This window comes from Balaenoptera physalus, assembly GCF_965194825.1.
Source record: "Balaenoptera physalus genome assembly, chromosome: 6".
Classification (NCBI taxonomy): Eukaryota; Metazoa; Chordata; class Mammalia; order Artiodactyla; family Balaenopteridae; genus Balaenoptera; species Balaenoptera physalus.
The window spans coordinates 13,645,094-13,659,681 of record NC_138885.1 but is presented as its reverse complement, the minus strand read 5'-3'; the positions used below and the strand labels follow the sequence as shown (position 1 = coordinate 13,659,681).

General features: G+C 53.5%; 1 protein-coding gene across 1 annotated transcript; it reads right to left on the bottom strand.

Moving 5' to 3' along the window:
- Positions 1–11,290: 11,290 nt before the first annotated feature.
- On the bottom strand, positions 11,291–13,960 carry C1QL2 (complement C1q like 2). Its single transcript, XM_082466323.1, has 2 exons — positions 12,643–13,960; positions 11,291–12,038 (listed from the first exon to the last, which is right to left on the bottom strand). Exons 1-2 carry the CDS (start codon positions 13,324–13,326, stop codon positions 11,859–11,861), a joined length of 864 nt encoding a protein of 287 aa, XP_082322449.1. The 5' UTR covers positions 13,327–13,960; the 3' UTR covers positions 11,291–11,858.
- Positions 13,961–14,588: the final 628 nt, after the last annotated feature.

Genomic DNA, 14,588 nt, shown 5'->3' with positions numbered 1-14,588 from the left:
AGTAGACTGTCATGCTCCTTGCTGGACGAACTCACTGATAGGTGAGAGCCCTACCCCCATTTCTGTCAGTAAGGAGCTGTTTGGAGAAAGTGAGGAAGGGGAAGATGGGGGTTTCTGGAAGCTCTGTCACCGAACTGGGAGTTCTTTGTGTGAAGACTGTCTTCCCAGCACCTACACGGCGCCTGGTATGCAGGTATGCATTGAATTCATGGACAATGGATGGGTAGGTGGACGGATGGATGTGTGGATGGATGGATGGATGATGGATGGATGGTGGATGGATGGATGGTGGATGGATGGATGGATGTGTGGATGGATGGATGTGTGGATGGATGGATGGTGGATGGATGGATGGATGTGTGGATGGATGGATGGATGGATGTGTGGATGGATGGTGGATGGATGGTGGATGGATGGATGGATGGATGGTGGATGGATGGATGGTGGATGGAGGGTGGATGGAGGGTGGATGGATAGAGGCTTTAGTTGATATATACAGGAGTTATTAGAGGGCCAGGTTACATGCAGGAGAGTGGTCTGCTCCATGTAGCCTAGAATAAGGGTAGGAATCTATCCGCTTTCTCCCAGCCCCCTCATGTTTACATATCCACACCCCACACTTTGAGCCAACAAAAACCCTGAGAATCTGACCGGGAGGCCATTCCCAGCAGGACAGTTAACCAGCTATGTGGCCTTGGACCAATCACCTCACTTATCTTAGCCTAAGTCTCCCCGACAGGTAATTGGATGTGTAATCGCTGACCCACTCAGTGATGAAAGTCATACAGAAATCAAATGGGAAGGAGCTCTCTGTAATCTCAACTTGCTGGAGACTGTGGGGCTCGAGCATCACTACAAATTAGAGAGCAAATAGCTGCCAATGTGCTTTAGAAAGTATCAATCAAATCAATCAAAATGTTAAGTTGCTGCTGCTACATGTCAGGCATCTGCATCTGTGTTTCCAAGGCATCTTGATTTGGGTCCTTTCGGCAACTCCAGGACCCTCCTAACCTCCAGCTCCGCACTTCCCCCTCGTCTAGCCCTGAGCCCAGGACCCCAGCCCACCCCTGACCCGCCCCCAAACAAACTCCAAACACATTTCAAGGACAGTCAGCCACCACGTGTACTGAGTGTGTTGAGGGCAAAGGGGGTGAACTAATGGTGTAAAATCATTCCACCTTTCCAGTGTGGGGTAAGGAAGGCCTAAGTAATGGGGTCTTCTGGGCCACAGACAGCACCAAAACCGACACAGTCACCCCTGATATGTTCAAGCACCCACCTACAGGCACACCACATCCTACATACAAATGTCCCGGCCACAGTAAACCTACGTACACACCACACACACACACACACACACACACACACACAAGCACACGGAGGCTCCAGGAGACCCCCCTCCCAGAGGCAAGCCCCACCCCACGCCTTTGCCTATGCTGGTCCCTTCCCACAAGAATGGCACCTCAACTCCCGCCGATCCCCACCTAGATGCGGCTTTCCAGGAGAGGGAAGCTTCCATGCCTCTGCGGTGCTCCTCTCCTGCCTCCACCCAAGGCTCAGGGACTCCGTCCTTGGTGCAGCCTCCGTCCTGCTGCAGGTGACAAGTTTCCAGCCCCGAACCCTGCTGTGGCTCCTCCCCTCCACTGAGAGTTCCTGTGGGACTGGGACGCATCTCAGGACATCTTGAATCCCAGACCCAGCATGGAGCTCCATATAGATAGGGTAGCAATCAATAACTCTTTGGAGAATGAATAAATAACCAGCAAATTTTCAGTGTGTGAGTCTTTCCTGCGCAGTCTCATTGCAAGCCCCATGAGGATGAGGCCTAAAACTTACAGGGCAAACTCTGACTCAGAGGTCACCACCTCTGGGAAGCCCTCCTGATGGTTCCAGCCCTTCCCAGGCCCTCTCAGTTTTAGGTGGAGAGCCCCATGCCCAGAACAGCCATCTGGACAGCTTTCCCCATGTGTGCCTGGTCTCACCACACCCTGCAGCACCTCTGTTGTGTGGAGCAGGGTGAAGGGGGAAGGGGAGGATGGCCAGACAGATCCGGGCTTGACCTCGGAATCCACCACTTCTTAGATGCAGGGCTGTAGCACAGTTCACTTAACATCTCAAGTCTCAGCACCCTCGGCTGTGAGATAGAAAGAAAAACACCCATCTTGCAGGGCTGCAAAGACTTTTAAATGAGGTCACACGAGCCACATGCGCCTCCCAGCAGGTACTCAACAACGGGAGGGAGCGCTATTGCTGTTATCACTGATAATTTTTTTTTAACATCTTTATTGGAGTATAATTGCTTTACAATGGTGTGTTAGTTTCTGCTTTATAACAAAGTGAATCAGTTATACATATACATATGTTCCCATATCTCTTCCCTCTTGTGTCTCCCTCCCTCCCACCCTCCCTATCCCACCCCTCTAGGTGGTCACAAAGCACCGAGCTGATCTCCCTGTGCTATGCGGCTGCTTCCCACTAGCTATCTATTTTACGTTTGGTAGTGTATATGTGAACATGCCACTCTCTCACTTCGTCCCAGCTTACCTTTCCCCCTCCCCGTGCCCTCAAGTCCATTCTCTAGTAGGTCTGTGTCTTTATTCCTGTCACCAGCCAGACTGGAAGAGGGTAGCGATCAGATCCCCTGCTGCAGTGCTGGGTGCACGGTGGACACCCAGTAAGCAGATTGTGAATGGAACACATGGCAAAGCTGGTTTTCAAAGTCCAGAGACCAGCATACTTCTCCCATCGGACTCTGCACCCTCAAGCAGGGGCTGGGTCTCCCGGGCGTGCATGCTGGTGCTGGGGAAAGAAAGAAGAAACCAGCCTTCCTAAGGCTTGTGAGGTCCATGTGGATCTCACAGAGGCAGGGCAGGCCTTGAAAGAGGCCACGGCCTGGACGGCGCGCCCTCAATGTACCCTTTTGCATGGGCCTTGCCCAGCCTCCTCCCACTCAGCCCCAGGAGCTTTGGCGGGGATTAGTGGGCGTTCTTACTATGCATGGCGAGAGGCCCTAAGCCACCGGGATGTGCCCATCAATTTGAAATCAGGCTGTGATGGAGCTGGGCCGTCAATGGGAGTTTGCATATTCATGCAGCAGAGCCCTGAGACTTAGTCACGGCTCCAGGCCCAATTGTGCAGGGACTTATTAGCCTGAAGTCAACAACGGAGCCCCACCAGGATCTGCACAGGACCGTTGCATGCACACCAGTGAACAGGGACCGGGTAGGGCCTGGGTTAGGGTTAGGGTTAGGTTTAGGGCGTGGGGCTCATCCTCTCTGGGAGGCCAAAGCTTGAACAGTGAGAAAGGCACTAGTCTGAATTCTGGCTCTGACATACAACCGTTGAAAATGGCCAGTCACCTCCTCATCTGTGAAATGGGTGCAATTATGTTTACCTCACAGACTCACTGAAAGGACTGTAGATATGTTGGGAAATGCCCTTGGTGGCTCCTACACCAATGGCATGCTTGTAAATGCCAGCCGTTGTCACTGAAATCCTGCTGTTTCTCATTCTAAGCAGCCTTGGTTTGATGCTTCCTGAGATGTGTCAGCTCAGCAGAAAACAGAGCAGCCCCTAATAATTAAATATTTCAACAACGTCTACCATCCCCAGGACTGAAGCACTTACTCTGTGCCCCATACTGTATTATATCATCTCATTAAATCCTCCCAACCACCCATGTGGTAGGCACACTGGCCCCATTTTACAGATGGGTAACGTGAGGCTCAGCAAGTTAAAGATCTGTCAAAGTATTGCAGAGGCAGTTTATGGTAAAGGTGGATTTGAATCCAAGTTCAAAGAGGATTGTTGAGTTCCATTGAATAACTGTAGCTTAGAAAAGTTTCCAGGTGGTATAGGTGGAAAAGTGACTTTTTAAAAACAAATATTTAAATGCTGATAATAACCAACTTTTATTGAGTATTTCCCATTAACATAGCTGACATCCATTAACTCATTCACTCCTCCCAGTAGTCTTATGGAATAGGTGGCATTTTATGGAAGAGGAAACCATAGCTCAGAGAGGTTATATGACGAGCATCAGAATGAGAGACAGGGCATTAGATTACGAGAAGCAGGGCCTTTGAGTCAGACAGACCTGAGCTTCGAACTTGGGCACTTCCTTGCTGTGTGATCTTGGGCAAATCACCAGACCTCTCTGTGCCTCAATTTTGCCCCTCTCCCAGAGTTGTTAGAATTTTTGAGCTATTTAACTTGCTGCGCCTCACTTTCCTTCCTTGTTGATATTAAGCAAGATAATACAGAGATAAAGGGCTCAGGTCAATTTTTTTTTTAACATCTTTATTGGAGTATAATTGCTTTACAGTGTTGTGTTAGTTTCTGCTGTATAACAAAGTGAATCAGCTATAGGCATACGTATATCCCCATCTCCCCTCCCTCTCGCGTCTCCCTCCCATCCTCCTTATCCCACCCCTCTAGGTGGTCGCAAAGCACCGAGCTGATCTCCCTGTGCTATGCAGCTGCTTCCCACTAGCTATCTATGTTACATTTGGTAGTGTATATATGTCCATGCCACTCTCTCACTTCGTCCCAGCTTACCCTTCCCGCTCCCCATGTCCTCAAGTCCATTCTCTACATCTGCGTCTTTATTCCTGGCCCTAGCCCTAGGTTCATCAGAAGCATTTTTTTTTTTAGATTCCATATATATGTGTTAGCATACGGTATTTGTTTTTTGCTTTCTGACTTACTTCACTCTGTATGACAGACTCTACAACTTTTTTTTCTCTTTCCACTCTGTGTCATGACCTGGTTGCTTTGAAAGGGCTGAGCTATTTTGGTGCACTCAGCTGCTGCCCCCTGCTCAGTCTGGTTCCAGGGCACACGTCAGATGCCCACTGTGGCCTGGCATCCTTGCGCCTGTGTCAGTCTCTTCAGCTGGCCTGGAGTCACCAGGCATCAGTGCAGAATGTCCCGCCCTCCCCCGCCGCCTTCCCCCATCCCCAGGTGCAGTGCATCGGGGAGAAGCAGCAGCCCCCAGCACTGGACACGGGAACTGCAAGAGAGGAAGGGGGGAGAGAAGGGGGCCATTCTCCAAACCTCAGGCTGGGGACCTGGGTACACAACTGAGTAGGCAACTGGAAGGAATTCCCCTCCTCTTCCCTGTACCAGCAGGAGCAAAACTTGGCTGGCGGGAGTTGATCTCTTTCTTTCTTTCATTTACTCAGTCCCAGGGGAAGGGCTGCTGGGTGTAGGTAACATACCAAGAGGTAGATAGTGAGAACAGGAGGAGGGGACACACTTGAATAATCTGAAAATTAGATGGAAGACATTGTTTACCTTGCTTTGAAACTAAGGCAGGATTTTCCCACATAAGGGCAGAGTCTGTATCTAAATGGGAGAGCAATCTTGTTAGCAGAGGCTGTTCCTCCGCTAGAGCAGGGATGTAAGAAACAGCTTCCAGGTCTAGTGATGGAAGATCCAATCTTCCCTCTGTTTAACCTATCTAGGTCCATCGTCTATGGTCAATGGCTTGCACCTCGGCGGAAAGGGAAAAGGGCTCAGTACTAACTGCCCCTTAGCATTGTTCAAGGGCGATCATTAGGAGAAAGAGCAGGTGCAGGACCTGCCGGTGTTTAGAGTTTTAAATTCTTCCCGAAAAAATCCACACATATGTACATTTGAAAAGTCTGGAAGAATACAAAGCAAGATGTTAACAGAAATTACCTCTGGGGAAGGAGACTGCATAAGGAGAGAGGGAATTTTTATTTTCTGTCATATTTCTGTATATTGTTTACATTTTTTGCAAGTGCAGATTGCATCAACAATTTTTCAAAAGATGTTTTCCATTTGGAGAAAATAAAAGCATCCTGACTGCAAAAGCACCAACTGAGGGGCCCCGCTGGAACTGAGGCTACTGCCCAAGCACCCTCAGAAGGTTGAGGGACATCCTGGAGGCCCTGCGGGGAGGAGACCCAAATCAGCCCAGAAGCCACGGTGGGCAGTAGTCATAATTTCATGTCAACTGGACAGTTCTCCTGCTTTCTAGACATGTAACCGCAGCCTTGAAGCTTGCAATAAATGCTCTTTTGCAGTCTTCACCACTCACCCAAACCTTAACAACTCAGGGTCAGGGATGGAGGCGGTTGGGGACCCATTGGTTAAGAGCAGTATGCAGCTTGCTGGGAAGACCCCCTCTGATCCTGCTGTAAAGTCAGACACTAGAGGTCTTTCCAAAATCTACCCTGTCAGGATCCCCCAGGATTCCCACATCCATCCATCCATCCGTCCATCCATCCATTGCACAAATGTTTACTGAGTACCTACCGTTTACCAGGCACCATTCTAAGTGCTGGAGTTGGGCATGTGGGTCTCAGTGGTGACTCACACAGATGCTGGGTCTGCCTTGTGAAGCCCGCCGTCCATGGGGAAGACAGACAACTGAACACGGGAATACAGCCTTGTGGCAAGCACCATGGTAAGGAAGATCAGGGTTCTGTGGTCCCTAGGGGAAGGGGCACCAGGGTGAGGGCTAGAAGGCTACTGGAAGAGAGATGTACCTGAAGGAGGGGTGGGAGCCAACCCGGAGGAGAGGATTACAAGTACAGGAAACAGCATGACCGGTGTATGGAACAGTAAGAAGGAAGAGAGTGAGAAGTCTGGAAATCAACTGATTACACTATTGGGAGAGAGCAGACACTTAGGAGCCTCTACAAGAGGTGTGGCTTCACCTCTGGAGTCCTTGATGGGGAGCCTTGCTTGTATCTGTATCAGTGTGCCTTTGTTGTGGTTTGCCTTTGAGGCCTCACCACCCTGCCCTGCCTATATTCCCAAAAGATTTGGTTTCCAGGCTCCGACAGACTTCAGCACCAGTCCCTTGCCCCCCATCTTGGGCAAGTCACTGCACCTCCTTGTGCCTCAGTTTCCTCATCTGTAAAGTGGGAGAATAGCAGTACTTACTTCACGGGGGCGTTGTGAGGAAACAATTGTGCCCTAGCACCAATTCTTGGCACATTGTGAGGGCTTAATCCGTAAAAACTGTAGCTCTGCCTGGTTGGCCCTGGCCATGGTGCAGTGAGTGTGAAAGCTAGAAGACAGGCACATGGGGGTTGTTGCATTATTCTGTTTCCTTTTGAGTATTTTTGAAATTCTTATGACAGAATTTATTTTTAAAAATGACTGCTCCTATCATTTACTTCCACTACTGCTGGGACCCGTGCTCCTTTGTGTAACACCCTCATTGGTTGAAGGAAACGAGGGTATGGCAATAACAGGCGACCAAAACATGCTTCTAGAATTCCACATTTCCACTTGCCAGCTTCATCCTTCACAACGTCCAGCAGGGCCCTGGGAGAGACCTTGTCCCCAGCCCGGCCCGTCCTGATTCCAGGATCTGGTTCCAATGCCAACATCAGTCTTCAAAATCAGATAAGAAGGAAATATTGAAACTTTAGTTCTATTTACTTTTAATCTAAAAAGGAGAGAGAAAATCAAGCATTACTAATACTTAAAATATGGATTGAAACTGTGCACTCAAAGAACTAAAGTGCACAGACTTACCTGGGACTCATAAAAGAACATATTTTTGCCTAAGATTCCGGAAAAATGGCAAGTTGGAGGGAAACACTTGGATTAGCCCTTGTTTCTTTTTGTTGCAATGAGAGGAGACTTGTGTCCAAACTTGGTTAGCCGGCTGGAATATAGATACGGACTTGAAAGCGGAGATCCTTTGATGAATATAAACACAAAAAGATAGAATTTTGAAAGTATGGATTGACAATGGTATACATAAATTATTCATAAGTCAAATACGTATATTGGGGATGAGTGGTCAAAAAAATGTTTGTCCAGTAGGACTGCATGGTCAGTGAAGTTTAAGCAAGCGGTCTCCACCATATGACCTCTCCATGGTGTCGTCATAGCTCCATGCAGAGGGCAGCCTAGATGTTTTGTCTTGGGTGCCCAAGAGAGCCACCTGTCACACAGATAGGAGGTTCACGTAGCAGACGGCATAACTTCTGTGCGAATTTCCAGGGCCAAGTGTGTATCTCATGCTCACAGGCAGTCCTGAAAATAATTACTCACCCAGATGTGGACTCTGGGAATGAAACAAGGACCCTCTCTGCAATCAGGGACAGCCATGCTCACTTCAGCTAAACCCGCCCCCCCAGCAAGAGGAAGAAGGGAGAGCTATTATAGGAGAAGGTGGTCAGTGGCCCCTAAGGAGAAGGGTGGGGGGGGGGTTGCTGGTGGAGACACACAGGTAAACATGGAGCGTTTGGAGTTGGTGACCAAAGGGTCCCGCCATCAACACTGAACTCAAGCCAGGAAGTTCAGCCAAATGCCTCAGGGGTCTGGGGTGATCTCTGGGGGAAGCCTGGGTCAAAGAAGCAGGTCGTTCATCTCGTCTGACACTTTGAAGGGTGCTGAGACTCCCTAATTCAGAGAAAGGAGTGGGAAGTGTGTCCCACCCGTTTGCCCTCCTCTCAAACACCTGGGAGCTCTGAGAGGTGAATGCACTCCATCTGTGCAGTCAGGCAGAGGCAGGGCCTGGAGGTCTGAGTTCAAGTCCACACTCAGTCTCTTATAAGCCTTGTGAACACAGGCAAGTCACTAGGCCTCTCTGAGCCCTAATCTCTCCACCTCCCAAATGGACAGAATAATACCTTCTCTACTTCTGGGAAGATGCAAGTATGATAATCCATCCCAACCTAAAATCACAGGTAGAAAATGGGCCCAAAAGTAATTAGGAACTTAAAATGTTACTTCACAACTGATTGATAATAATTCTCAACCTAACTAGAGACAAAAAGGATAAGTGGGGCTTCCCTGGTGGCGCAGTGGTTGAGAGTCTGCCTGCCAATGCAGGGGACGCGGGTGCGAGCCTTGGTCTGGGAAGATCCCACATGCCGCGGAACAGCTGGGCCTGTGAGCCACAACTACTGAGCCTGCGCGTCTGGAGCCTGTGCCCCGCAACAGGAGAGGCCACGATAGTGAGAGGCCCGCGCACCGCGATGAAGAGTGGCCCCCGCTCGTCGCAACTAGAGAAAGCCCTCGCGCAGAAACGAAGACCCAACACAGCCATAAATAAATAAATAAAATTAAAAAAAAAAAAAAAGGATAAGTTTCTGGAGCAAATAGTTTCTTTCATTTCACATGCACCCCGAGACTGATGGCACACAGAGGTGGCAGAGGTCTCCCCATCCCTACCTGCCCCATCTCAGGGAGTCCTCCAGGAAGATCATGGGATTGTAGATCATGAGGGGCCTGCCTGGTACACAGAGAACGTGTCGACACAGGGAGAGTTGCTCCTGCGCTGGCGAGCTCCTGCCATGGGCCGCGCCTCCCACCCGCTGCCTCATCAATCTTTCATCCTCTTAGTAGCTGACACCTCTGGCAGCACCTCCCAGCAAGCTGGGCATTAGAATTGCAAGAAGCCCGGTTGCCCCGGGGAATACAGATGGAGGAACCTCAGATTCAAATTTGTCCAAGTATTGTGAACAGCCGGACCCAGGCAAGGCATTTCTACTGCCCTTCCACCAAAGGGGAGTGATGGGGGTTTTGTTAGAAGTACAAATTGCTTCTTAATGCAGAGGATAAAGCTGGGCTCCTTAGAAATTCCTCCCGCTCCCAGGAAAGCCACCGCTGCATGTCAATTTTCATTTTTGAAATTTAAACTGAGGGCTTTGTGTCTAAGCTCCATCTCATCGGAGGAAGGGGAGGAATAAGTCAAAAAGGATTAGGGGCCCGCTGGGGATTGCAGATCCATAGCAATTAGACTTCATTTGAGTCTCAGATATTTGGTTTTAATCGCATTTCTGGATGATACAATCGACAAGGCATCAGAAATTGATACGTATGCAACGGTAGACGGGGTTGGCTCTGCCCTCTCCAGTTCCTGGGCTCAGCTGGGTTTGGGCTCCACAATCATTGGGGGTGGGGTGGGTGGGGAATTGGGACTCATTTGGGTCTGAAACTGGAGAGATGGTGGTTTGCACATGGATGTTGTTTTTCCCCTCGCTCTCTTTGAGCACTTTATCCCTGGATTCGAAGCAGATGCAATCATTGCTAATATTCAAGTGAATGACGATAAAACAAATAACATAAGAGCAAATAAAATAAGAGCATAAAAAGAAAGAGCGACAGACACAGGACTCGAGGCAGGGGGTATAACTGTCCTTTAAATGGGAATCACGGTTTTCAGCATCCTCCAGGAATTAAAGTTGAGCACAATGCAATTTGGGGGCAGACATGTAGCCATGAACGTGTCACACACCACATCGACATGACTCTATGAATACGTATGTGTGTGCATGTGTGTGACATGGATTAGCGATGACAACCACAACATTATACCCACATGGGTTGTGTGTGTGTGTGTGTGTGTGTGTCCAGTTTTACATAGGTAGCGCACTCTGGGGTTGCCTCTGTGTACACATTCACATTTCTCTTCAAACAACTGGTCAAAATGAGCTCCGTAAATACTAACAGTTCGCTAACTAGTTATTTTGTAGATAACGTACTGTTTATCGGAACTCAACCTAAAGACAGAGTAAAAACGTGAAAAGAAAAAAATCAACACCATGTGGAGTGTGTGTGCGGAATGGCGAAGGGAAGGAAAGAGGGGGACCAAACAAACACGGTCAGGTTCAGGGCGGGTGTCCCACACCACTGTGCACACGGGAAGACCCGCGAAAGGGGGTGTCCCACTGCAAGGGGTAGAGTCTATCTCAGTTACCACACAGCTCTGGGTGAATTCAGCAAGCCGCATAGTCCACAGAATTGCCTCAGTTTACCAGTTCCTTGGAGACTTATGGACCCAGCTGGTGTAAGTTAATGGACATTAACTGTAGTGCTGAGTGTACTGCGTGCCTGAGTGGGTGTGTTTCCTCAGGGAGTTCTGTACTTCCTTTTAGGAGATCTCAGACATCACTAGATGGCCAATACCTCATTCATGCCTCTCATTTTGCAGAAATGCCTCCTCTCCCCTTTCCTTCTCCAGAAGCTCCTGGCCTTTGACCTCCTCCCACAAGGCTGGGGGCCTGAAGATCCAACCCTCCCTCTCCTGTCACCCTCAAAATCTCCCTCCCCCCCTCCTCTGGGCCCCTCCAATTCAAGGCAGCAGCCCAGCCCAGGGGAGAACCCCCACAAAGGGTGAGATGCTGCCCTCCCATCTCCCCACATCTTTCCACCCATCCCAGGGGGCAGGGACAAGGCAGTGGCTGGCAGCCAGGGTATAGATGGAGCTATTCAGGGCCTAGTTTAGGTCTTTATGCCAAGGTGAACATCTGGAGGCCTGGTCCTGGGGCCACGCTGATAGAGACATTGGAAACCATAGTCTAAAAACATAATTTAATGCATTGCGGTGGGTCTGAGGCAGGATGGAGTTTCCGTTTGCCGGGATTCTGCTGAGGGTGGGATTTTGGCGTATAGACAGGGACATTTGCACGAGTATTTCAGGTCACAGAGAAGGACGCCCCAGGGAGCTCGTGCTCACTTTGGCCTACCTCGGGTGGCCCGGGCTGGGAGCCCTCAGTCTCAGGGCACTCCGAGGAGGAGGGGGGCTGGAAGAGGGCAGGCGTCCCTCCGGGCCTGTCCAGTCCGATCAGGCTTGCAAAGTCTGTGCTGCCGCCTCACTGGGGTTCAGATTCACGCTCATTTCTCCACTCTGGCGTCCCCCTCTCCCGCCCTGGGTTGGGGAGAGGGACCAGGAGCACAGTGCAGAGCGTGGCGAGTCGCAGACGCACTGAGGTCGGAAGCGGGGCGGGAAGGACAGCAGGCATGTGTCTTTTCCAACGATGTCAGGAAGCGTCAGGAAGCGGGAGTGGTCCTCGCCAGGGATCAGAGCGTTCCCAGCGGCACAGGGCGGCCGGAAGCCACCCCACCTCGCGCTCCCGGCGCCTCTAATCCGGGTACAGAAGAAAGCCCGAGAACGTGCTGTACTTGTTGTTGTTGCCTCCGTGAGCCTTCCCTCCGTCCAGCTTCACGTACACCTCGTCCCCTGAATCGAGGTGCAGCACCACGCTGTTACTGGCGTAGTCGTAGTTCTGGTCGGCGTCCTGTGCGATGGCGCTGGCCCGGACCTGGGGGCGAGCGGCCACAGCGGGTGGGCCCGGGCACCTCTGCTTGGGCCCTCGCCTGTCCCCCACGTGGCGCGCCCCCTGGCCGGCCTTCCGCCTGCAGCTCCAGGGTCCACGCTCCCACCCAGGCTCCACGCTCTCTCTCCAACTTAGCCAACTCCTTCCCGGTCCCCTATGCTCCGCAGTTCCCAAGTCCGGGAGGGAGAGAGAGAGAGGGCTTCGTGGGCACTGACCCAGCGGGGACGGGCGGGAAGCAGGGGCCGGGGCCGAGAAGAAAGGAGACAGGAGGGCACAGGGGAGAATGGGGCGCACAGAGAGCTAAAGAAGAGTGAGGTTTCCGAGAATCCCACGGGGCTTCAGGCGGGTATGCAAATAGCCGGGAGAGTGCAATTTGGTCTCGGAGCTCCGGGAACGCAACCTCGGGAGCTATGGGACCAGGGCGCACCGGGAAACGAGATGTTATCGTGCGCTCCCTGCCGGGGCGAGCTCGGGCGCCGGCGAGTGGGGAGAAGGGAGGCTGGGTTCCCAGGCGGTTCGGGGCTCAGGGTGGGAACGAGGGTCCGCGGGGATCTGCGGGCGAGGAGGTGGGAGTAGGGGGGTCACTGACCTGCCCGTTCTTGCAGAGGTCCGCCCACATGCTAGTGCCGTCGCCGCCGCGCATGAGGATGTGGTAGGTGAAGAAGTAGATGCCCCGCACCTGGCAGCTGAACTTGCCAGTAGTGGGGTCGTAGTGATTGCCGAGATTGGTGACCACGTCGTCGAATCTGAGCACCTCGTAGCCCTCGTGGGGGCTCTTCAGACCCACATAGAAGGCGATCTTGGGACCGCTGAAGGCGGCGCTCAGCGCGCCGGTCACTTCGCCCTCAGAGTCGCCGCCGCCCCCGGTTCCGCCACCCACCACCCCGACACCGCCGGCCGCGCCCGCCGTCAGCTGCAGCCCAGGCAGCCCGGGCCGCCCTGAGTCGCCCTTCTCCCCCGGGGGACCCCTGGGTCCAGGTGGGCCCGGCTCTCCCGGGGGGCCCCGCGGCCCCGGCTTGCCGGGTCGCCCCGGGTCGCCCTTGGGTCCCTGGATGAAAGGGGGCGGAGGATTGACGCTCAGGTCCTGCATGACTTCCAGGGCGGTAGTGCTGGGTCCGGGCGGAGGAGCCTTGGCGCCCGCGGGGCCCCCGCCTGGTGCCGCGCTGTACGGGTCGCAGATCATGCGGCAGGTGCCCATCATCTCGTAGTGCGCCGCCCCGGGGGGCGCCGCCTGCAGCAGCAACGGCACGGCGATAAGCAGCCCCAGCGCCATGGCCAGGAGCACGCCGACGGCCGCCAGGCAGGCGCGCCGCCGCCGCTGCCACAGCCGGGAGGCGACCGCCACCAGCTCCTCCTTGCCGCCCGGGGAGGGAATGGTCGGGCGGCTCGGGCGGCCCCGCTCCCCGCGCTCGGGGGCGGACTCCGCGGGTCCCGGCCGCGCCCCCGACGTGGCGACCCCCTGCTCTGGGCGCCCAACTACTTCAGCAAGAGGCGCCCTGGCCCAGGCGCGGGTGTACACCGCGCTGTGGCTGCTCTGGAGAACCGTGGAGCCCGGCGCGCATGGCCGGGGGCTCACGGGACGAGCCCGGCGCCCCACGGGTCCCGGCGGCTGCGGCCGGGGAGAGCCGGGTGCGAAGGCGGCGTCCCGCGAGGGCTCGGCCGCGCTGCCTCCTGCCCGGCTCGCCTGGGCTCGGCGGGGATCCGCGCGCAGGGAGGGCGCTCGGGCTCCGCGGCGCGCTCTGCTCTGCTCTGCTCTCCAGCTGCTCGCTGGCTCTCGCGCGGAGGGGGGACCCAGCTACCCTGACGTAAGGAGTCCGGGGCTGAGCTGCGGAGGCGGCGAGCAAGCAGCGCGCGCTGCCATCACTTGGGAGACGGCGCCCTCGTGTCATCAGTCTTCGGTCCTCCTCCTCTCCGGCGGCTCCCTCGGCAGAGACGGCGAGGGTGCGGTTCCTCCTGGCGGCGCCTGGGAGCCACAAGTGGGCGCAGCCTGGGCCCAGCTCCTCGGGCACACCCACTGGCGGCCACACTCACGCGCCCTCACCCACGGCACACTCACCGGCGCACACAGGCACCTCTACATGGCCACAAAGGCACCCGGAATCCCGAAGCCAGCAAGGTCCTTCGGGGGTCACCTAATCCACCCCCTGCCCGCAAGCAGGACTAGACTTAAACCCCCCAGTCAAGGAGAACCTCAGTCCCATAAGCCCCAGGAGAGAAGAACTTTCTGAAAGCCCTGCTGAGTTACCTCTTCAGAATGGAATAAATCTCGCTTCTGGAAGGTCTTTCACACACCTAGCCTGAGGACTCCAAGCCATCAAATAGGCTCCAGAAGAGCAGCCCACCAACTCTTTGAATGACTCTTTGAAAAGCCCAAAGCCCCCAAAACAAGAATCTACTAGCCTTAGCCCCTTTCTTCTACCCAAAGAAAGTCTGGCCCTTGCAAAGTTCATTTAAATCCAGATCCCTGACACCCAGCACTTGGCGGTAACCTTGGTGCACTCAGCTCCCACTCCCAGCCAGCCACTACCAGCAGAT

Bases quoted from the DNA above. Each gene is read 5' to 3' on its own strand.
- C1QL2 (XM_082466323.1), bottom strand. From the start codon at position 13,326: ATGGCGCTGGGGCTGCTTATCGCCGTGCCGTTGCTGCTGCAGGCGGCG. The intron at 12,039-12,642 runs GTCAGTGACCCC...GCTCGCCCCCAG, and splicing joins ACCTCTGCAAGAACGGGCAG to GTCCGGGCCAGCGCCATCGC.